At 58.1% G+C, this 19,942-nt stretch overlaps 9 protein-coding genes across 9 annotated transcripts; 5 read left to right on the top strand and 4 right to left on the bottom strand.

Annotated features, from left to right (window-relative positions):
- The first annotated feature begins 396 nt into the window (after positions 1 to 396).
- Positions 397 to 4,836, top strand: SCHCODRAFT_02615260 (uncharacterized protein). Its single transcript, XM_003034387.2, has 13 exons — positions 397 to 732; positions 783 to 867; positions 997 to 1,098; positions 1,165 to 1,217; positions 1,277 to 1,408; positions 1,467 to 1,505; positions 1,562 to 1,572; positions 1,623 to 1,702; positions 1,750 to 1,765; positions 1,818 to 1,861; positions 1,912 to 4,268; positions 4,320 to 4,642; positions 4,694 to 4,836. The coding sequence occupies exons 1-11, from the start codon at positions 619 to 621 to the stop codon at positions 2,745 to 2,747; spliced, it is 1,512 nt and encodes a 503-aa protein (XP_003034433.1). The 5' UTR covers positions 397 to 618; the 3' UTR covers positions 2,748 to 4,268; positions 4,320 to 4,642; positions 4,694 to 4,836.
- Positions 2,873 to 4,961, bottom strand: SCHCODRAFT_02615259 (uncharacterized protein). Its single transcript, XM_003033804.2, has 4 exons — positions 4,932 to 4,961; positions 4,694 to 4,866; positions 4,320 to 4,642; positions 2,873 to 4,268 (listed from the first exon to the last, which is right to left on the bottom strand). Exons 2-4 carry the CDS (start codon positions 4,752 to 4,754, stop codon positions 3,705 to 3,707), a joined length of 948 nt encoding a protein of 315 aa, XP_003033850.1. The 5' UTR covers positions 4,755 to 4,866; positions 4,932 to 4,961; the 3' UTR covers positions 2,873 to 3,704.
- A 165-nt stretch (positions 4,962 to 5,126) lies between these two features.
- On the top strand, positions 5,127 to 7,037 carry SCHCODRAFT_02194185 (uncharacterized protein). The gene is made up of 3 exons (XM_050342033.1): positions 5,127 to 5,741; positions 5,805 to 6,630; positions 6,682 to 7,037. The coding sequence occupies exons 1-3, from the start codon at positions 5,182 to 5,184 to the stop codon at positions 6,721 to 6,723; spliced, it is 1,428 nt and encodes a 475-aa protein (XP_050201680.1). The 5' UTR covers positions 5,127 to 5,181; the 3' UTR covers positions 6,724 to 7,037.
- Positions 6,784 to 8,444, bottom strand: SCHCODRAFT_02615254 (uncharacterized protein). Its single transcript, XM_003033803.3, has 3 exons — positions 7,580 to 8,444; positions 7,094 to 7,513; positions 6,784 to 7,037 (listed from the first exon to the last, which is right to left on the bottom strand). Exons 1-3 carry the CDS (start codon positions 8,367 to 8,369, stop codon positions 6,982 to 6,984), a joined length of 1,266 nt encoding a protein of 421 aa, XP_003033849.2. The 5' UTR covers positions 8,370 to 8,444; the 3' UTR covers positions 6,784 to 6,981.
- A 57-nt stretch (positions 8,445 to 8,501) lies between these two features.
- SCHCODRAFT_02615250 (heat shock protein 70) lies at positions 8,502 to 11,171 on the bottom strand. Its single transcript, XM_003033802.2, has 8 exons — positions 10,979 to 11,171; positions 10,899 to 10,926; positions 10,753 to 10,845; positions 10,407 to 10,702; positions 9,803 to 10,353; positions 9,479 to 9,753; positions 9,157 to 9,426; positions 8,502 to 9,106 (listed from the first exon to the last, which is right to left on the bottom strand). The coding sequence occupies exons 1-8, from the start codon at positions 11,118 to 11,120 to the stop codon at positions 8,749 to 8,751; spliced, it is 2,013 nt and encodes a 670-aa protein (XP_003033848.1). The 5' UTR covers positions 11,121 to 11,171; the 3' UTR covers positions 8,502 to 8,748.
- A 786-nt stretch (positions 11,172 to 11,957) lies between these two features.
- Positions 11,958 to 13,715, top strand: SCHCODRAFT_02685536 (uncharacterized protein). Its single transcript, XM_003034385.3, has 2 exons — positions 11,958 to 13,512; positions 13,565 to 13,715. Exon 1 carries the CDS (start codon positions 11,997 to 11,999, stop codon positions 13,503 to 13,505), a length of 1,509 nt encoding a protein of 502 aa, XP_003034431.1. The 5' UTR covers positions 11,958 to 11,996; the 3' UTR covers positions 13,506 to 13,512; positions 13,565 to 13,715.
- A 240-nt stretch (positions 13,716 to 13,955) lies between these two features.
- Positions 13,956 to 16,353, top strand: SCHCODRAFT_02615239 (uncharacterized protein). Its single transcript, XM_003034384.3, has 4 exons — positions 13,956 to 14,102; positions 14,156 to 14,583; positions 14,633 to 16,083; positions 16,136 to 16,353. Exons 1-3 carry the CDS (start codon positions 14,001 to 14,003, stop codon positions 16,008 to 16,010), a joined length of 1,908 nt encoding a protein of 635 aa, XP_003034430.1. The 5' UTR covers positions 13,956 to 14,000; the 3' UTR covers positions 16,011 to 16,083; positions 16,136 to 16,353.
- Positions 16,354 to 16,738: 385 nt separating this feature from the next.
- On the top strand, positions 16,739 to 17,957 carry SCHCODRAFT_02664369 (uncharacterized protein; the record flags this gene model as incomplete). Its single annotated transcript, XM_003034383.2, has 2 exons — positions 16,739 to 16,759; positions 16,812 to 17,957. The coding sequence occupies 2 exons, from the start codon at positions 16,739 to 16,741 to the stop codon at positions 17,955 to 17,957; spliced, it is 1,167 nt and encodes a 388-aa protein (XP_003034429.1).
- On the bottom strand, positions 17,872 to 19,876 carry SCHCODRAFT_02685533 (uncharacterized protein). The gene is made up of 2 exons (XM_003033801.3): positions 19,682 to 19,876; positions 17,872 to 19,629 (listed from the first exon to the last, which is right to left on the bottom strand). Exons 1-2 carry the CDS (start codon positions 19,763 to 19,765, stop codon positions 18,028 to 18,030), a joined length of 1,686 nt encoding a protein of 561 aa, XP_003033847.1. The 5' UTR covers positions 19,766 to 19,876; the 3' UTR covers positions 17,872 to 18,027.
- Positions 19,877 to 19,942: the final 66 nt, after the last annotated feature.

The raw sequence follows: 19,942 nt of genomic DNA, 5'->3' as shown, positions 1-19,942 counted from the left end.
CCCCGCCTTGAAATACAAGACCTCTTATCAGCTACCGCTCGTCGCGGGCTGCCAACGCTAGGGTACCTCGTCACATTCATTCAGAACCGCCTTCTGCCAGGGTCGTCGGACTTGCAGGCGTCTGAACCTTCGCGTTGTGTCAAACCCGCGACATACGCTCTACGCTGCCAAGGGTCGGCGCATAGCTTGTTTTCGAGGCAATCCACGACGATACACGCCACTGAGCATCGCTAGCCATTGGCGGCATTCGCCGGAAATTCAACTTCGCGTTGAGAACCTGCATGATCACAGCGGGGAAGTAATCCCGCCCCGCCTCCCGTACTTCCCCGGGCCTTTTCCAACAGTATAAAGGTGAGTAGGACGAGTGCCTCAAATGTGGATTGTATCTGGGAGGAGATCACGTCCTGCTCGCTCGAAGGGGAGCAGACGGTTGCCGAGATCAAGCATCAGTGCGGCCCTGGACTCTCACGCCATTGAAGGACGGCAAATGGGCGAAGCGCCCATGTTTGGTCATGACAAATGACCAGATGACCATGTTTCATGAAACAGCGGGCACCGCGTTGTTATATACACGAGCGCGTCGTCTTATCGTCCGGGTTTCTTCTCTCGACCTCCACCATGAAGTGTCGCTCACGCTTGTCGTTGCTTCCGCCGCTCTTGGTGCAGTCCTTCTTCTGGGTTCCGGCATGGGCGCAGGGAGCCAAGATTTTTCAATGGCAGTTTACGAACAACGTGCGTTGCGGGCACCTTCCTCAGGTCGAATGCGCTGACCCCGTCGATAGGCCATCTCGCAGAACCTACCGTCCTGCCAGTCCTTCGACATCACTATCAAGTCGTACAACACTAGCGAGGATCACATGGGCGTCGGTGAGTGTCGCTGCGCGTAGGCGGGAGGGATGTGGCGTACGTCCCCGCGGTCGGAACTCGATCATCGCACCTGGAGACACTCCTGCCCGTCTCCGCCGCAATGCACCACGCTGACCACCGCCGCCACAGGGCCGTACTACATGCTCGCGTTCCCCATAGGTGGGACGCCCACCGTGCAGCACATCGGCGACAACATAAGCGACCTCAGCTGGACCGTCGACCAGCCGCCAGGTTCGTCCAGCCCCATCCCCCACTACTCTCGACCATTCCACGGAGTCTCTGACCGACTTCTCGCAGACTCGCAACTCTTCCTGTCCGTGATCGATTCAAATGACACAGCCGGCGGCGTGGTGCGTCTTGCCGCTGACCTCGGCCTGCCGTCAGCTGAAGCTCATGGGCGCTCCTTCAGCCGCCACGCCTATACAACGTTGTGACCGGGCAGTCGACTTCTTGCATTCAGGACCAGGATAACAACTTCACGGTGTCCGCCAACGTCACGGACGAAATCGAGACGTGCCAGCCCTGGGGCCTCCGCATCAATGTGAGCGATAACGCGCCCTGCGCTAAGGGACGCCCAGACTGAACCATCCTCCTGCCAGGGCGGCACACCACCGTATAACGTGTCCTTCATGGCGATCGTATGTACCACATCATCCGTTCCTTGACGCACTGATTGACGGTCTTGTGTGCTCAGAATAGTCTCTAGTAAGTTTCGCCGAACCTCGGGTGGAGGCTGGTGTACTGATTGTTGACAGTGTCACGAACGTGACGTTGGGCCCGGTGGACGATGCGTTTACATATATCGACCGCGCAGACCCAGGGTCGCAACTTATTGGTGAGTACTAAATGTGGGTGCGGCGCATCAGCTAACCGAATTTGTAGCTGGCGTTTCGGATTTGTGAGCACGGCCGTCTCTAACGGGAAATGTTACAGCTGACGAGGTCATACAGGCAAGGACGCTGGGCCCACGGCTCGCCAGCAGTGCGGACAACAGGTAAGCCCTTCTTATAGTCACCGTGTAATGATACCGACAGAAGGCCCTAGGCAGCTCGGACGTGTCCTGCGTCGGCCTCGTGAGCGGTGGAGGAACTCAAGCAGAGCTCGATCAAGAGGAGAAGGATCGCGAACAAGCGGAGCGTGACAAGGAGCACAAACGCACCGCGACTATCCTGGGATGTGTACTCGGTCTCGGCATACCGCTGCTTCTAGGCATCGCCGGCTTCTTCTGGTGGCGAAGGCGTAGAAACGGCGGCGCGGGCGGTGCCGTTCTCGACAGCCCGAATCTCGCCCCCACCGCGTACTACGACAGCCCGCGGCAGACCACGCAAACGAGCCCGACGGTCACGGTTGGCGCGAACAAGTCGCACGGCTCGCTCGGTCACGGCTACACCAACAACTCGCAGATGTACAGCCCGGACTCGACGGCGAGCGGCGCGTCGCGGTTCAACGAGCACGGCATTGCGCCGCACGACGCGTACGCACAGAGCCAGGGCCAGACGACGCATGAGCAGACCAGCAACGCGGGTTCCTCGCACCCCGGGCGCAACAGCGGCGGCACGGACCCCGCGGCGTTCCCCGGCTTCACGTCCTACTCGAACAGCCGGCGTTCGGCGAAGGCGGCGGAGGCTGCCTTGCACGCGGGCGGCGGGGAGGAGATGAGCGCGTACCACCCCTCGACGTCGCGCCAGCTGCCGCCGGAGCCCAACCCGGGCGCGTACCCGATGGCGCCCCTGGGCGCTGCGGGCGCGCCGGGGGCGGACGGGCACCCCGCGGACGAGGTCATCTTCCAGCATCGCGACGCTGGCCCTAGTCAGCCCATCGTGCGCGAGCTCCCGCCGCCGTACATCGACCGAAGCGACGATAACCCACACCAGGCATGAGTCGCCAGCTGGCTTCCCTTCCCGCACATTGACTTTCTTCGCTTCTCCTCTAACCTGTACTCACCCGCCCACTCATCCGCCAACCTACGCACCCTCCGTCCTACCCTTCCAACGACCGCCACGACCGTTGACGAGCCGGCCCGCCCGCCCACGACCGTTGACGCGCGCGCCTCGTCCGCCGCGCACCCCTGCGCGCCGGATCTCGCGTCTGCACCTCACCTGCACCCGCCGCGTTATGCACCTGTGTACGAGTTATGTACCCTCCTGCGTACGGCCTTATTTATCCCTCGCGCTGTCGGCCCCCTGCCCCCTTCTTCGACAGACGAGGATACTCTACCTTCCCGCTTCTATTGACGGCCGTGTCGGTGCCGCTCGTTTGTATCTCCTCTTGGAATTGAGACCTTTGTTGAATCCGGCTCGGTCGGTCGGTGGACGGCGCGCAACTGGTCGAACAACGGCGAAATCATCACTCCTCGTCGCTGTTGGCCTCGTCACTGTTGGTGCATGGTCGGCTGATGGTCATCGTCGGTCGGTCAAAAAACGCAATGAGCCCCCCTCGACTCGCAATCGGATTCGGAGAACTCCTGGTTTGAGGCTTCTGTTATACCGTCGGCCAATTGACTTTCTTCCATTTTATATTCGGGGTATGGACGTCGGACTTTGCTTTGTTGTTCTCAGTAGTCTCGCATGGCAGACACTCTTTCACTCTCGTTATCCGTCGTGGCTGGACTCGGCCAGCTCATGTACTTATGTATTATCAGGCGAGGCGAATAATATATAGCACCTCTCTGCACAAGGGCTCGGCGCTGTGTGAGCGAGTCGGGCAAGCCGTGCGGCTGCAGTAAGTTGAGCTATAGATACAGTCGGTAGATGAGGAGGTATGAGAGCGTATGTGCCATGAACCGTGAACGAGCTGCGTCTTGTACGCCGGCGCAGAAGCAGCAGACGGCGGCGCCCTCATGTGATCTTCCACTTCTCCATCGTTGCGCTGACCAGGCGCGTCATTTCCTTCCGCGCCTCGCGCTTCGCGCTGTTCGTGATGCCCTCCAGCGCCTCCAGATCGCTTGGTGAGTTCATGAGCGGGTCGAACTCAAGCACGTGGCCGTCCGTTGTTGCGAGCGTGATGACGGAACGTGTCCGTGTTAGACGAGGTGTGGTAGTGGGCACAGTCGAGGGGTCCAGCAGCGTCGTGGTTGCCTGCGAAGTAGCAGCAGTATTCTTTCCTGCCGGCGCAGTGACATCTGTCTGCGAATTGGAGCGCGAATGGGTAGGATCGGCGCGGATGAGGATGTTGCTCTTGACGCGCTTGAGGGTGCGCGTGCCAGAGGGCGGTGGCATTGCGTCCGGCGCGCCTGAGCGGCTGGTGCTACCGGGGTAGAGCGGGGTCTTCGGGGGGAGGTTGAGAGTGGGGTTAAATGTCGAGCTGGAGGGCACGCGCTGCTTGCTATACAACGATGGTTTCGAGGGTGAGGGGTTTCGTGCGGGGACGAATGGTGGCTTGTGCGGGGTGGCGTGGCGCATCTGCGCGTAACAAGTAAGCATTGACAGCCACTGAATAGGGATTCAACGTACCGGCGTCCTGCGCACGTTGGACGGTGGCGGCTTCTTGACGGGGGAATGGAGGCGCGCGTTCTTGCGCGCTTCATTATCCTCCTCGACCCACTTCCGCTTCTTGTTCAGCTCCTCGCGCTCGCGCCCTCCGACTTCCTGCAGGCGCTCCATAGGCCCGCCGATCGTTGCGGCCTGCATGTCGCCGTTGTACTTGTCGCGAAGCTCGCGCAGGGTCATGTTCCGGACGTGCTTTGGTATCCGGCCAATGAGATTCTCCTGGTGCTGTCGGAACTGGTCTATGCTGAGCTGCAGCCATCGCCTCATCTCTTCCGTTCGCTGCTCGACTGGGGATCGTCAGCTAAATCACTCGGGCTCGTCACTGAAAGCGCACGCACCTTCGAACTCAAAGTTCTCGATTACTATTTGCTTGTTGATCTGTTCGGTATAATCACCCATGGCATTGTAAGTGTCTATGGGAGGTAGGTGGTGGGCTATTGCAGTTGACATCGTGACCGACGTTGCGCAACGTAGGAGGCGGTGGCAAGGAGTGAGCTCAACAACGTCGCGTCTGTCACGCGTTGCATTCATGCTGATCAGAGTTCGAATCCGGATGTGCCCAAAACCATTCCTTACCTTTCGTCGACATAGATATGAAAATTAAACAATTCTCAGCTCATCTGTCGCCTTCCCTTCATTTGAAAGAGCCCAAGTACTGCACAGATTATGGTGAGGCTCGAGGGCTCGACAGCGCCTCGATCACGTGGCGGCGCGGACGGGCTGGCGGGCCGCGGCCTGTCGTGTCGTTCGACCGTTTTTCTATTTCATCGACAGGCACCTCTCCTGTTCCCCCAGTGCCCCCACCTGCAACTTGCTTTCGACTATCATGGCTGGCAGGGACACGTACTTGGTTATCGGCGGCAGCGGCTTCGTCGGCCGTCACATCGTCTTGCAACTTCAGGAGCGCGGCGACTCGGTCTCGGTGTTCGACATTGTGCAACGGTACCACGATGCACCCTTCTATTCAGGGGATATTTGCGAGCAGGACCAGGTTGCAAATGCTGTCAGGAAGGTGTGTGGTAGTCTTGCACTTGTAGTCCCCTATACTGACATTGCGAAGAGCGGCGCGACATGCATCATACATACCGCGTCTCCCCCACATGGCATGAACGACCCCGCGCTTTACTTCAAAATCAATGTAGACGGCACTAAGGCTGTCATCGCTGCTGCTGTCGAATGTGGTGTCAAGAAGCTCGTGTACACTAGCTCAGCTGGTGTCGTCTTCAACGGCACCGACCTGAATGGCGTTGACGAGCGGATACCCTACCCGGAGAAGGCCATGGACGCGTACAACGAAAGCAAGTGCAAGGGAGAAGAAGCCGTCCTTGCTGCCAACGGCAAGGGTGGCCTCTACACCGTCGCACTTCGCCCCGCTGGTATTTTCGGGTGAGATCACATCGTATTTCCCGTCTTCTCAATCCGCATAACTGACGCATCGTTCGCACCTAGCCCCGGAGATCGCCAGGTCATGACTGGCTTCCATCAGGTGTACGAGAATGGCCAGACGCACTTCCAACTCGGAGACAACAATAACCTCTTCGACTGGACCTACGTCGGCAACGTCGCGAAGGCCCACTTACACGCAGCCGACCGCCTCCTCGACCCTCCTCCCGCACCTCCCCTCATCTCTTCCGAGGATGAGAAGGTACCTCTCGACCCGCCAGGCTTGACAGAGGCCGAGCAAGCCATGATCAACTACCCCCTCCCTCCCATTTCCCTAACCACCGGCGCCATGAACCGCATCCCCACCTCCGCCGCCCGTCCCCTCGGCCCCTACGTCGAGCGCCCACCCAACGGCGACGCCCTCGAGGCCGCCTTCCGCGCCCCCTACGACGCGCGCGAGTCCAACCGCCCCGTCATGCGCACGCGCTTCGACCAGCTCTCCGACTACAACCTCTCCCGCCAGAAGCTCGCGCACCCGACGCAGCCCTCCCCGCTTTCCGTCGCCGGCCAGGTCTTCTTCATCACGAACGGCGAGCCGACGTACTTTTGGGACTTTGGCCGCATGATCTGGCGCGAGCTCGACAAGATCTTCCCGGGGAAGCGCGACCCCGCGAAGGTGGGCAAGTACTTCAGGCTGAGCAAGGACCTCGCGATGATTGCGGCGGCGGGCGCGGAGTGGGTGGGGTACTTCCGCGGGAAGGAGGCGACGTTCACGCGCTTCCGCGTGACGTTCAGCTGTGCGACGAGGTGGCATGATATCGAGAAGGCGCGGAGAGTGCTTGGGTATGAGCCGGAGGTCGGCGTGGAGGAGGGCATCAAGCGGATGATTGAGGTACGTTGATGATGCCTTTGCGCGACAAGCCGTAAGCTGACCCTTCCACAGTGGTGGAAGACCGAGTTTGTCGACTCACAAAAGGCGCAGTAGGGGAGTACTGTACATAACGTATACCACCTTTGGATATTTGCTACATATCGTCTAATCTTTGGGAACACTGCTAGTTCATCACGTCCACGCAATGAATTTGCTGCCCAACCGTGTCAATGGTGTTGCCTTCTTCAAAATGCTCTGGGTATGAAAGACATGAGTCTGAGGATTGGCGACTAATCAGGAAATTTCGATGTTCACCAACACACTGCGACCCCTGAATATACGAGCACAGTCGCTCTCTCATCTACAGTCCTGCTACTCCTGGTACCTCGACAACGGGTCGAGCTGCAGTAGCAGACTATTCTCCTGCACTGATAACGTGTTACTGTCAGCTCATACATTCGCTTTCGCTACAGTTTGCACATACGTTGTTTGGTCTCCACCGTCAACGCTCGCCCCGATGCGCGCACCTGCGGCAGCAGCGATAGCACATCGTACACGATATACGTCTGGCGCTCCGAATTCGGGCGCGTGTAGCCCTTGACGTCCAGGTATATCGTGATGGACTCGAGCTTGGGCAACCGGTCGGAGGCAAGGAGCTCGTCGAGCGCACACCAGTCGGACTCCCAGTATGTGCACGCGTCAAGGTCCCATATGCGCACAACCAGCTGCAGCACGAGCTCCTCGACGGTTGCAGCGGCCTCGACGGCGCGACAGATCCACGGGATACCGCCGCGCTGCTGGTCCATGGCCATCGTTAACGCCAGGGCTCGCAGCCGGTGTCGCGCCAGCTCCGCCATCCATGCTTTGTGTGGTGTTCCGGGCAGGTCGAGAGCAGACAGTGCCACTTCGCGAGTGCAATCATACCATTAATCGTGCGTATGTGGTAGCATGAGGCTTGAGTTCGACTCACTGTCGCTTTCGTCCCCAAATTCGAGGGTCTGCAAGGTGTCGCGGCACGCTTCGAGCAATCGCGTTGCAACCTCGTAGGACGAACCGTGGGTCATGCAAATAGTGAGGTTTTGCAGTCTGTCGAGGTGGATCGGGGACTTGTGCGACAATGCCCGCTCCAGGAGGCGCGAAAAGGTATCATCGTCCACTCGTAGGGCTAGGTGCTTGAGATGCACGGGAACGGTGGCCCTTGTTGTAGGCTGGTTGGTGCCGATGTGTGTGCATGTCACGCTCCAAAGGCGCAGGTAGCGCAGAGATGGCGACACATCCTCCACGATGCTGAGCGGCAGGCCCCGAATGCTGAACATCGACAGGGTGGTGAGCGTCGGCAGCGCGCAGGTCTCCGCTATTGCGCTCTCCAGCGCTTGCGACATGCCGGCGAACGACAGCATATAGTGCGGTTGGAAGTACAAGGCCTCCAGGTTGGAGACCTGACGCAGCACCTCTGGCAGCGCCTTGTCCTCGTACATCCAGCTGTACCAGGTGAGGCTGCTGTCGTAGTCCCAGAACTCCTCGAGATGCAGGACGCGGATGTGGTCGCTGAGGTGAGCGAACTCTTCAAGGGTGTTGTAGAGCTTTCTGACGAGCGTCTTCTTGGAGCTGAAGACGGAGTTCGTGTTGACCTCGGAGAGCTGGACTTCGTTGAAGATATACTTCTGGCAGGATGACACCAGCGAACGGTGCGCCAGCGCCATGTTCTTGAGCGATGCCTTGTCGTCCGAGGCGTATAGCTCTTCAAGGATATGCTCCATGAGTTCCTGAGGTAGCCATGGCTCAGCGCGCGTCGAGACCACGACTGTATCGCTCATAGCAGCAAGATGAGGGCCAGAGTCAAGTCGAACCAGGACTTGCCCAAACGGAGGTTCCATCCGGCAAATGCCGACGTGGACCCACACTTCAAAGGGTGTCCCTCATCACACATCTGTTCCATTGTTTTTGGTCTTTATCCAGTCTATTGTATACAGTAAACAATGCCTGCAAGATGCGATGCCAATCCGGTTGCAGAGACTGTCATTAATAATATAATACGATGCGTGCAACGGCATGTTTTGACCCAACCTAGGACCCCAACTAGCCCTCCCGCTCCGAGCGCTCTGCTCGTGAGCATCAGTACAATCGTCAACATCGCGCTCATAGCTCGTCGTGGTCGGCGAACGGCTCCTGCGCGTCCCAGTCCTGACCACCGGCGGAAGAGTCGGCGTAGATCTTCGACGTGATCGGGTTGATCGCGGTCTGGATCTCGGCGAGCTTCTCCTCGATGTCGTCGGTGGAAGCCTCCGAGCCATTCTCGTCGATCCAGTCGGTCGCCTCCTTGAGGGTGGCGAGGATCGACTTCTTGTCGTCGTCGGAGAGCTTGCCACCGAGACCCTCCTGGTCGCCGAGCTGGCCCTTGAGGCCGAACACGTAGGCGGACAAGGAGTTGAGGGCCTCGATACGCTTGCGCTGAGCCTCGTCCTCGGCGGCGAACTCCTCAGCCTCCTGGACCATGCTGTACGACCGTCAGTACGAAGTACGACAAATGACATAGTGAAGACGTACCGGTCAATGTCCTCTTGCGACAGGCGGCCCTTCTCGTTCTTGATAGTGATGGACTCGGACTTGCCGGTGCCCTTGTCGGCGGCGGCAACCCTCATGATACCGTTGGCGTCGATCTCGAAGGTGACCTCAATCTGAGGGACACCGCGAGGCGCGGGCGGGATACCGGTGAGCTCGAACTTGCCGAGGAGGTTATTGTCCTTCGTCAACGACCGCTCGCCCTCATACACCTGGATCAGAACAGTGGGCTGGTTGTCGGCGGCGGTCGAGAAGCTGCGGAACGCGTCAGACGAGGGAGACCAAGAAGAACTGAAAGGAAACTTACATCTGGGACTTCTTGGTGGGAATGATGGTGTTACGAGGGATGAGCTTGGTCATCACACCGCCAGTGGTCTCGATACCGAGGGTAAGCGGGCAGACGTCGACAAGGACGACCTCGCCAGAGCCCTCAGCGCCGGAAAGGACACCAGCCTGGACGGCGGCACCGTAGGCGACAGCCTCGTCAGGGTTGATACCCTTGGAGGGCTCCTTGCCACCGAAGAACTCCTTGAGGAGCTGCTGGACCTTGGGGATACGGGTGGAACCACCGACGAGGACAACCTGAAGATATGTCAGAAAAAGCTGACGAAGGACAGTGAAGACGACGAACCTCGTCAACGTCATCCTTCTTGACACCAGCATCCTTGAGAACCTGCTCGACGGGCTTCATCGTCTTGCGGAAGAGGTCGATGTTGATCTCCTCGAACTTGGCGCGGGTGAGAGTCTCCGAGAAGTCGTTACCGTCCTCGAAGGACTCGATCTCGATGCGGGTGCTCTGCTGCGAAGACAAGGTACGCTTGGCCTTCTCGACCTCGCGCTTGAGCTTGCCCAGAGCGCGGAGGTTCTTCGAGACATCGGTGCCGGTCTTCTTCTTGTACTGCTTGAGCATGTACTCGATAACGCGGTTGTCGAAGTCCTCGCCACCAAGATGGGTGTCACCAGCGGTAGCCAAGACCTCAAAGACGCCGTCGTCGATGGAGAGGAGGGAGACATCGAAGGTACCACCACCGAGATCGTAGACGATGATCTGCGACTCGCCGCCCTTCTTGTTGAGACCGTACGCAATAGCGGCGGCCGTGGGCTCGTTGATGATACGGAGGACCTCAAGACCGGCGATGGTACCAGCGTCCTTGGTAGCCTGGCGCTGAGCGTCGTTGAAGTCTGCAAAGCGAGTCAGCGCAAGCGCTTGAAAAAAGGGCCGGGCGAAAACGCACAGGCCGGGACGGTGACAACAGCGTGGGTGACCTTCTCGCCGAGGTACGCCTCAGCGGTCTCCTTCATCTTCGTCAAAACCATGGCGGAAATCTCCTCAGGGGTGAAGGTCTTGAGGTCGCCCTTGTAGTGAACCTGGATGACGGGCTTGCCGGCCTTCTCGACGACCTTGAACGGCCAGTGCTTCATGTCCTTCTGAACTTCCGGGTCGTCGAACTTGCGGCCAATGAGACGCTTCGCGTCGAAGACCGTGTTCTGCGCGTTGGTGTGGAATGCGTTCTTCGCGGCATCACCGATACTGAAAAGCGGTCAGAGGTAAGTATGAGAGGGGGAAATGTGATCACGCACAGACGCTCATCCTCAGTGAAAGAAACCCATGACGGCGTTATACGGTGACCCTGGTCATTGGCAATGATCTCGACACGTCCTCCTTGCGTTACACTGGTGGGGTACACGTTAGTACTTCCCGCGTCAACTCGACCTCCGACGCGTACCCAACGCAAGAGTATGTTGTTCCCAAATCTGTATACTGGATAAGCGCCTGCTTTTCAGGTTTGCGCGTCGCGGTACGTACCAATACCGATGACATGTCCGTACTCCGGATGCGCGTCGCTAGCCCGTGCGACGGGGGCGAGGCACAGAACTGCGACGAGCGCAAAGAAGAGTAAGGAAAGTGTTGAAAGGAGACGCTGCGACTGTGCGCGCGACGGCGGCATGGCGGAGGAAGGGAAGAGTGAGTTGGCGAAATGGCGGTCCGACGGTTTTATACGCGCGGTCGACGTGTCACGTCAACGTGGCACTTGATCACAAACAGCCGAAAACTCTAGAAGGAATTTCACCAAGTCCTCCGGCCCTCCTCCCCTTCCACACGCGTCGCTCATCAAGCGCCCGCATTCATCTTCGCCTCTGGATCTGCGGAGGGGAGGCGCTCGGTGCCTGCACGGAGACGGGATCGTCGACCACGACACCTTGTCCCTCCGACGCGTCCGAATTCGAGTTGACGTGGAACATACGTGGCTTGGCGAAATGCCTCGAACCTCCGGGTAGTACTTCTCGCATAGTCTCAAACATCGGAATGTAGCTCAAGTACGACGCGCCGTGGTACTGTAGACTTGTCAGTGAGTCGGTATCGAGTGACTGACTGACGTGTCTCTGCGTTGCTGGTCGTGTAGAAAGCCACTAAACAGGGTCAGCAACGTCGAGAGATACGTTCCGCAGGCGCTATTGGGAGCATCATGCGTACGATATCCCTCGTCAGTATATTCTGACTGATCTCAAGCAACGACGCGACTACATGGGCGACTACCTTTGTCTACCATACGAGATCCTCGTGGAGCTTGTGTAGTAAACCACAACTCTATCAAATACCCTGCAGCTTCTGTCAATAATAATGTTGGAATCTGTGATAGCCTTGATACACCAGATAAGGCTGGAGTATGAGGTTCAGCTGCCGCAGCATTGCTCACCGAAGTTCAACTTCGTTGGTGTCACATTTCACGTGATTCTGCGGCGGTTGCCGCTTATGAGAACAATGGGCTGGTGGCGTAAGGCTTGTGCTCATTCACAGTCACCTTACCCGGGCGTCTCAAACTATGAGCTCGTTCTCGGACCTCCCAGCTGAACTGCTCATTGAGATCCTGGAACGATGTGCACTCAATGACCCCTCATCGCCTCCCACCCTCGCCCAGGTATCGCCAGCGTTCCACACCGTCGTTCACGGTACCCCATCCCTCTGGCAATACATCGAACTGCGGGACGATGATCTCAATATCCTCTCATATCAACACAAGGCCCAGATGTGGATGGTCAAATCCAGTCCCCACCCTTTCGAGGTCGATCTATACATCGAGCGCGCCACAGACAGCATCCTCCCCCTCCTCCATCCCATCATCCCACAACTGCATAGGTGCCGGCGTGTTAGCATCAAGGGAAAGCGGAAGGAGGACTACGTCTTTGACACCGGCGGGCCTGCCCCCACTCATGCAGGCAAGATCGTCATTGCAATGCGGGGAGGCGCCGAGGATGAGCTCGAGGACGACGCGGATCTCCTCTCCGGCCTGGCACAACCCGTGCGCACCTTCTACCACTCCCAATTCTCCGACACCGACGGCCTCTCGCTCTACATCCGCCTCACCAGCCTCCCCCACATCCTCCCCCACCTCACCCCACCCGACGCCCTCGCGGGCATCGAGGCCCTCACGATCGGCACCGCCTGGCACGGTCCCGGCTGCGTCGCCCCCAAGCTCGTCCTCCACCTCCTCCGCTGCTTCCCCCGCCTGCGCAGCTTCACCTACCTCGGCCGCATCGATCCCGCGCTCATCCAGGCGCCTGACGTTGACCTCCCCCTCGTGCGCATGCCTCACCTCACCTACCTGCGCCTCTCGAGCATCTGCTCCACGCGGCTGCTAATTGCGCACCTCGCCGCGCCTGCGCTCGAGGATTGCGTGCTCGAGAGCCTCAACATCGACCCGAGCGTCACGGACGGCGGCGAGATCTTCGCGGCGGACTACCTTACGCATGTCGGGGACGCGGGACAGGAGGAGGGCGCGCAGATCCCGGACGACCCGAGTCAGTCACCGTGGAGCGATTGGAGCACGGGGCGCGGGATACGCGCGCTCTGGGCGAACGAACCGTTCGGCGCCCTGCGCATACTCGAGATGGACTACGCCGACATGCGGAGCCGCGACTTTCGGTTCGTGTTCGCGCGGCTGGACAGGCTGGAGACGTTCAAGCTCGTCGCGAGCGACATGTCCGACCGCGTCTTCCGGTGGCTGGCCCCCAGTTCTGATGACGAGCTCCCGGGTGCCCCGGAGCATGGAGTCTTCCTGCCTTCTCTGCGAAACCTCAACTTGATCAAGTGCAATCGTCTATCGGCGGACGTCATTATCGACGTGCTCACGCGGCGCATGGTGCACTGTCGGCTTACACAGGCTGACAAGCTCAGTCTGCCGTTCACGCTGGAAGAGATTCACCTGGTAGAGATGCTGGGCTTCCATCCTGCCGTTGACGGCGCGCGCCTGCGTGACAACCTTGCTGCAGCAGGCTTCACGGTCGGTGGCAACGCCGGGCAAGTCAAAGTTATCTGCCAAGACTGGGCATAGAATCCAGGTATGCAGAACCGCTGTTCTAGCCGAATTTGCAGTCTAACGGATTCTCTTAGACTGATCCCTTTGGCACAAGCTCACCCGCAGCGGCAGCGAATGCTTCAGCAAATGTACAACTATGTGCAAGTAACTACCTCAATCTTTTTTACCAAACGTGTGTAGTATGTTGACCTTACCATCGCCTCTTCTCGCAGACGGGCTTACCTCAACTTCGAGCGAGTCGGTCATAAGCTGCTGAGCTGGAGCTTTCGGGTGCTGATTGGCCATGACAGGTGGCATTGCTGACATCTCCACTGGTGGGAAGCTTGTCAATTGGTTGTACATGCTGTACAAGTAGTCAGATGGAGAAATAAGAACCTGGAAGTCCGATAGTAAATGAGGTTGATGTTCGCGATTACACGTGACTGACGCGCTCGATGTCCAAGCGTGAAATTTCGATCGGTTTGCCGCGAACCTCCATCGCTTCCTTCACGACTTACGATTTCCTTCACGATGTCGGACGACGAGTTCTCTCAGATGATGGCCTCCGATATGGCGGAGAGGCTAGCGAAGATACTCAAGGAGAACCCAGGAATTAGTCAGGCAGACGCCATGGTGCGTGGGCGAGTCTCACAGCGATGAGGCGCGTATGCTCATTGTGGCGAAAGGCGAGAGTACAGCGGGAGATGCTGAAGAACAACCCATTCGTTCCCCCTGAGGGCTGCCCGGTCAACTCGCTGCCGGACGAGCTCCTTGCGTACATATTCACCGTTGGAGTGCAGCTGCAAGAAGAGGAGGAGGAAGACGACGATGATGACGACGAGGAGGAAGAGTTGTTGATGCAGGACGACGGGGACGATGAATGGGAAGATGAGGACTCGGTTGAGGGGCGTCCCTCCCGTCCAAAGAAGAAGAGCACAGCCCCGAAGGCCGGCGAAAAGGCGGATGGGGAAGAGACGCAGACGGACAGCTCTACGGACTCCGAGGACGACGATGAAGATGATGATGACGAGGGCCCGGTCATGCCATTCCAGGTGCTTGTGTCGCATGTATGCCAGCGGTGGCGGCAAGTTGCACTTGATACTCCCGATCTATGGTGCGTGCTAGATCCTTAGCGCCACCGCGTTTACTGACATCAGTGACAGGACTACCGTGTACTTCACTGAGCCCTCGCCGTTCGAGAAGTCTCGGGCATACGTCAAGCGGTCCAAGAACCGTCCACTCGACATCATCCTCAACCTCAGCAACCACGAGCACAGCGAGGACGAGGACGCGATCGACGGCAGCGCGGTGGCGGAGCTTCAACCCGACGGCAACCTTACCGTCCGCCCGCGCGACTCTGCAGACCCCGAGGCGACCTACCCGTGCCCGAGTAACATCTCAAAGGACGAAGTCAAGGAGATTCTCGACATCATCATCCCCGAGACCGAGCGGTGGCGACACTTCGAGCTCGAGACGGACTCGTATGAGTACATCTACGAGTTGCTGGACCGTTTATCAAAGGTCGGTCCAGCACCAGAGCTCGAGGTCTTCCAGATCTATCACTACGAGAACTGCGAAGACTACCAGACCTTCCAACCCGCCGAGCTCGCCACGCCTTTCCGCATATTCGGTGGGACGACGCCAAAGCTCGAGATGCTGGCCCTCTGGGGTGTGCACGTAGCATGGGACGAATGCGTGTCGATGTTCGCAAATTTGAAGGACCTCGAGCTTGCGTACCATGCTAGTGACGTGCGGCCCTCCTTCGAGACCTTCATTAAGATGATTTCGTCCGAAAACCTCAAGACGTTGGCTATTTCCCTCTCTGGTCCCGCAGGTGACCCGAAGGAATGGCCGACGGACATCATCGAGCTACCCTCCGTTGTCGAATTGATCATTTCCGACCACGAGAAGGCCTACATCTCTCAGCTCATGCACATCCTCTCCTTTCCCAACGTCAAGCACCTCGTCGTTGACGCCAACAACGAGGACTTCACGGAGTTCGCCCTGCAGCTCGCCTCTCCCATGCCCAACAAGTCTCGCTCCATCCTCGCCGGCCTTGAGACGCTCAAGATCGGCGGCCTGCCCTGCGACGAGAACGCTGCGAACGTGTTCCTCGACCAGCTGAGCGGCCTGCGGGAACTCAAGCTGAAGTGCCTTGACGGGCCCGAGCAAACGGAGGGCATCTTCTTTCAGCTCCTCCAGAAGCCGCGCCCGGGCGCCGCCCAGGGTGAGGGTGAGGAGAAGGCCCCGATGTACTGCCCGCGCCTCGAGAAGCTCGCGACGCAAGGCATCGACGGGCAAACGATGAAGGCCATGGTGCAGGCACGGCAGGCCGCTGGCGCGCCGCTCAAGCACATCTCCTTCAGCGACGACGACGATGTGGACATCCTCGACGAGAACTGGCTGCGCGAGCACGTCGAGACGCTCGACTTCTACGAGCCGTCGGACGATGAGAGCGAGTATGACGACGAGGAGTTGAGCGAGGACATTGACGGCGAGGATGTCATCATGCCCGGAGGCCTGGTCCTGCATCTATCGTGACTCGTGCCTGTGCTTGCTGCGCCGGTGCTAGCGTATTTGCTAGTGACCTTTGCCTACTACTTCCTGGGGTCTAGTACGTTGTCTGTGCTTCTCTGTATCGTTTTCTCGCTGACAAATGACTTCAGGCGTTCGGCTGGTGCAAGCACTCCTCCTCGGTGGTTCTGCGTGGGTGGCCGTGGTGCAACGGGAGCGCCTCGGAGACTACATGCGGACTCACCGGTTCCCGTTCTGAATTCGTTCGTTTCGAATGACGGCAATGTAAAATTATCATGTAAATGCTGTAGACGCTCACGACATGTATATATTGCGCAGACAACGCTGACCAGGCTCTTGTGGGGACTCAGACAGTATCATGTAGAGCGTGTTTCTGAATGGTAAGTAGGAGCGGGCTAAGGCTGTACATGGACCGCGCCTGGTAAGACCTCACCAGACCAGCTCAACAATAGGTAAGTTGTGCAACAATTGCGTAGAAACCAGGCCCTCAGACCGCTGGTCCTGCTCCTACCCCGATGACAATAAGGTATGCTCTGGATTGTGGCAAGCTGTACATGCGCTGATTGTACTTATAGGACAGCGGATAGAATATGCATCTCATCTCATCCCGCCCTCCAACATACCGCACCGATTCCATCCACCTATTCCACATTCGACAACTTCTGACCATTAACGCTACGCCCTGAAGACCCTGCTATCTGGTCTGAAAGACGGGAACCTTTGGCCCTCGTTGTATGATCTTAGACCACCTACGGGTGAGTGGGCTAGCGTGTTCCGACATAACACACATAACTAACGCACGCTCAGCCTTCCACCAACAGTTTTTTCGCGCTGATCTTTGCCGCAATGTACCAGTCGAACCAGCGCTCCCGTCTTCCCCTTCGCGCCCCCGCCTCACAGCATGGCGCCAACCGATTCGCACCTTATCGCCCGCCGCCGCATATCCTGTTCGCGCCCAGGCTGTCGACCATTCCCCTTCCGGACGTTCCCTCCGAATCGAGCAATGCAGGCCCCATCACCTCCATGCTCGCATCTTCGGCGCAGACGGCGCCTTCGCAAGTTGTACCTCCAACTTTGGCAGGACCTCTTCTGTCCACAATTGCGTCCCATCTTGTTCATCAGCCACAGCCAGTGCAGCAAGGACCGTCTGCTTCGCCCACTGCCTCGTCCGCTCGTCTTTCCCTAACGAGAGCGGCCTGTCATTCGTCGGTCGTGCCGCACGACTTGGCTCCTCCGCCTGCTACGTCCGATGCCATGCCTGCACAACCAGTTGCAGGTGCAGCTCGTCACTCACCCGCCACCGATGCGGACGCGCCTTCTCTCCCATACGCTGCCGACGTCCAGGACACAACCGACAATGCAGTAGCTCAGTCCTCGTCGTCGGCGCCTCGCTCCACAACGGCAAGTAGCAGCTCGTCCTTCAAAGACGGACACGTCGAGTTGAGCGGCACCGAGTCCTTTGCGGGTGGCATCTGTGTTCTTCCCGAGCGAGCTCGTTGGGGTTCCATCAAGTCCTTGACGGTGACGAGCCCCATAACAATCAACGACCTGCACCTCATCCTGTACCAAGCGACGAAGCTGGAGAAGGCGGTGTTTGCGTCCGTCTTGCCGGACACAGAGAAGGAGAGGTGCAGGTTCAAGATTCATGCCAAGAACCTCCAGCGATTAACGCTGAAAGATATTCGAACGCCTATCGGCAGCTTTCTCGACGATCTTGAAGCCACGCAACTGCATCGGATCCGCTTCGCCTACAATGCTTCTACGTCTCAACTTGCTCTGCGCGATGACGAGCAGAATTGTTTCGACTTGCTCGTGCGCGTGTCGAACAAGACAGCCGCGGGCACGATTACTGTTACCTCAAACAATCCTTGGTATGCAGCTAATCGCGCCCCAGCCTTGCGAGAGCAGCTGAGGGCGGCCACGGGGTACACCTGGGCTGCGACTGTAGGATGATTGGAAAGATCTCAGAGTAAGGTAAAAATGTTGTATATATATATATGTAACTATCTTATGTACTTCTCTATCACGCCCACCATATGCGCATGCCGTATTGCTCCTTCAGTAATTGGAAACCAGATATATCCTTGGAATGTCGACCCTGACATAAGGGGTGGTAAACAATATGCACAGAGCGCAGAGGATGGTGATGTTGTTGACGCGAGGCAAGCATGTCCGCAATGATACCGTCAGTGATAGCACAACGGCTGATAATCAATTTTGTCAAGTCAGGTGCAAGTGGTGGTCCGCACGTAGGATCCAGAAGAGTAAAAAACGCGTCCTGTATGAGCGGACCGCACACTTGCAGCGTGGTAAGCGACGCTGCCTGCGGGAGCTGAAGCAGAGCTATCAGGTCTCCTTCGGACAGGCTAATCGCATCCGACAGTTCCAAGACATGCAATCCTCCCGATGTTGCCTGAACGAATTGTTGCAGAATCCTCGCATCGTTGCAAGGCCAAACAGGGGGATCGCTCGTTTTCGGCCGCAGTCTCACTTCGCGGAGTGAGGGGAGTCGAAGGCTTTGCAGAACAGCATCGAGCGGCTCATCGTCATAGACAATGAGGGTCCGCAGGTTGTTTTGGGTGATGGGGGTTTGCAGCGGCCTGAAGGGTGTATGTGCGTCAGAGCAGAGAACGATCTCGAGCTGCGCCAGCGATTGTCCAACAGTCATGATCTCGAGGAACTTGGTGTGGGGAACAGGAGAGTCGCCGATGTGGGCGCTGACGAGCCGTTGCCAGGGCACATCGATCGGGAGCGGTATACTGCAGATTTCCATATAGCTCCTTCTGGAAAAATGCGCCAGCTGTGGCGAGGTAGCGTATAGGCGGGAGAGCGCCTGTGTTTCCTCTCCTCCCTCGAGAAACTGGACGGAGATCTCGCGCAATACGGGTGCTGCTCCTTGTGGAAGGGATGCGAGCCGATGGCACGATGCGTGTACAACGGTGAGTTCGAGCACGCGTATCTGCGCGATGTGCGAGATGATGAAGTCGAGAACGCAGTAGCATCGCTGGTTCGCGGGTGTGATTGGAAGACCATTGGGGACGAGTTCTTCGGGGTCATGCCAGAGCAGGATGGATGCTTCATCATCGCTATACTCGAACAGCATACCCATGCCGCGTGATCTGTCCGCGAAAAGGCGAGCGAGTTCAAGGGGGCGGTGGTCGTGCATGCTCGGACATCCTGCCAAGGAGAGCCGCTGCCATAGAGTCGGAAGGTTTATTGCCACGTCTCTCCAATAACGGCAGACATGGCTGATGACGAAAGGTTCGTACCAACGGTTAGGCTTCGCATCGTCCACGCGCAGCGGCAGGGTGTGCACGAATATCTCCGCCAAAATTTCGGGCGGCATCTCGTTCACGAAGTCAAGATGATCGCCATTTGACGCCGGGGAAAGGGAGATCGTGAGGGGTGACAGCTCGGGATTTCCGTAGCCTGGGCGCCAGGAGTCGAGGGAGAGCGGTTGTAGCGCAGGGGGGTAGGCGGGGTACGTAGACTCGGGAAAGCACAAGAGCTCATCATGAGGGTTGACCGCAGGAGCGCGAGCGTCGTGGGATCCGATAGCATGCGGCGGCGCGGATTGTGACGAGGAATACAGGTTGGAGGGACTTCTGCTCGATGCATTCCAGCGCTGTTGGCGACTGTCAGAGAGAGGGAGCTTCCAATATTCATGTTAGTCTCACCGTCTGAGGTTGAAGGATGGCTGAGGTGGTAGGACCCGGCGTCTGCGCAGGAGACCGACGCGATCCTCGGCCGTTGTAGGACATACTCTTGGCATAAGCGAGGAAAAAGCGAGACAATAAGCCATATCACTATCTTTATATATCGAGACATACCTATTATGTCTCGATAAGGGGATACCATTGTGCGCATATGGGGGTCCAGGACAAGTTGGGACACTCGTTGTTCTTCCTTCCGAAAGCGGAACAAAGGGGGGCACATGA

The sequence above is a fragment of the Schizophyllum commune genome (assembly GCF_000143185.2).
Source record: "Schizophyllum commune H4-8 unplaced genomic scaffold SCHCOscaffold_3, whole genome shotgun sequence".
Lineage (NCBI taxonomy): Eukaryota > Fungi > Basidiomycota > Agaricomycetes > Agaricales > Schizophyllaceae > Schizophyllum > Schizophyllum commune.
The sequence above is the reverse complement of the archived record's forward strand: the minus strand, read 5'-3'. Positions and strand labels throughout refer to the sequence as shown.

Bases quoted from the DNA above. Each gene is read 5' to 3' on its own strand.
- SCHCODRAFT_02615259 (XM_003033804.2), bottom strand. From the start codon at position 4,754: ATGGGTGATTATACCGAACAGATCAACAAGCAAATAGTAATCGAGAAC. The intron at 4,643-4,693 runs GTGCGTGCGCTT...GACGATCCCCAG, and splicing joins CGAGAACTTTGAGTTCGAAG to TCGAGCAGCGAACGGAAGAG. The intron at 4,269-4,319 runs GTACGTTGAATC...TGTTACGCGCAG, and splicing joins CCAACGTGCGCAGGACGCCG to ATGCGCCACGCCACCCCGCA.
- SCHCODRAFT_02615254 (XM_003033803.3), bottom strand. From the start codon at position 8,369: ATGGAGCATATCCTTGAAGAGCTATACGCCTCGGACGACAAGGCATCG. The intron at 7,514-7,579 runs GTGAGTCGAACT...GCACTCGCGAAG, and splicing joins ATTTGGGGACGAAAGCGACA to TGGCACTGTCTGCTCTCGAC. The intron at 7,038-7,093 runs GTATGTGCAAAC...ACACGTTATCAG, and splicing joins GACGGTGGAGACCAAACAAC to TGCAGGAGAATAGTCTGCTA.
- SCHCODRAFT_02685533 (XM_003033801.3), bottom strand. From the start codon at position 19,765: ATGTCCTACAACGGCCGAGGATCGCGTCGGTCTCCTGCGCAGACGCCG. The intron at 19,630-19,681 runs GTGAGACTAACA...AGTCGCCAACAG, and splicing joins CCATCCTTCAACCTCAGACG to CGCTGGAATGCATCGAGCAG.
- SCHCODRAFT_02194185 (XM_050342033.1), top strand. From the start codon at position 5,182: ATGGCTGGCAGGGACACGTACTTGGTTATCGGCGGCAGCGGCTTCGTC. The intron at 5,742-5,804 runs GTGAGATCACAT...GTTCGCACCTAG, and splicing joins CGCCCCGCTGGTATTTTCGG to CCCCGGAGATCGCCAGGTCA. The intron at 6,631-6,681 runs GTACGTTGATGA...ACCCTTCCACAG, and splicing joins GCATCAAGCGGATGATTGAG to TGGTGGAAGACCGAGTTTGT.
- SCHCODRAFT_02615250 (XM_003033802.2), bottom strand. From the start codon at position 11,120: ATGCCGCCGTCGCGCGCACAGTCGCAGCGTCTCCTTTCAACACTTTCC. The intron at 10,354-10,406 runs GTGCGTTTTCGC...CTCGCTTTGCAG, and splicing joins TGTTGTCACCGTCCCGGCCT to ACTTCAACGACGCTCAGCGC. The intron at 9,427-9,478 runs GTAAGTTTCCTT...CGCGTTCCGCAG, and splicing joins CCCACCAAGAAGTCCCAGAT to CTTCTCGACCGCCGCCGACA.
- SCHCODRAFT_02615260 (XM_003034387.2), top strand. From the start codon at position 619: ATGAAGTGTCGCTCACGCTTGTCGTTGCTTCCGCCGCTCTTGGTGCAG. The intron at 868-996 runs GTGAGTGTCGCT...CCGCCGCCACAG, and splicing joins CGAGGATCACATGGGCGTCG to GGCCGTACTACATGCTCGCG. The intron at 1,862-1,911 runs GTAAGCCCTTCT...AGAAGGCCCTAG, and splicing joins GCCAGCAGTGCGGACAACAG to GCAGCTCGGACGTGTCCTGC.
- SCHCODRAFT_02615239 (XM_003034384.3), top strand. From the start codon at position 14,001: ATGTCGGACGACGAGTTCTCTCAGATGATGGCCTCCGATATGGCGGAG. The intron at 14,103-14,155 runs GTGCGTGGGCGA...TTGTGGCGAAAG, and splicing joins TTAGTCAGGCAGACGCCATG to GCGAGAGTACAGCGGGAGAT. The intron at 14,584-14,632 runs GTGCGTGCTAGA...CATCAGTGACAG, and splicing joins CTTGATACTCCCGATCTATG to GACTACCGTGTACTTCACTG.
- SCHCODRAFT_02685536 (XM_003034385.3), top strand. From the start codon at position 11,997: ATGAGCTCGTTCTCGGACCTCCCAGCTGAACTGCTCATTGAGATCCTG.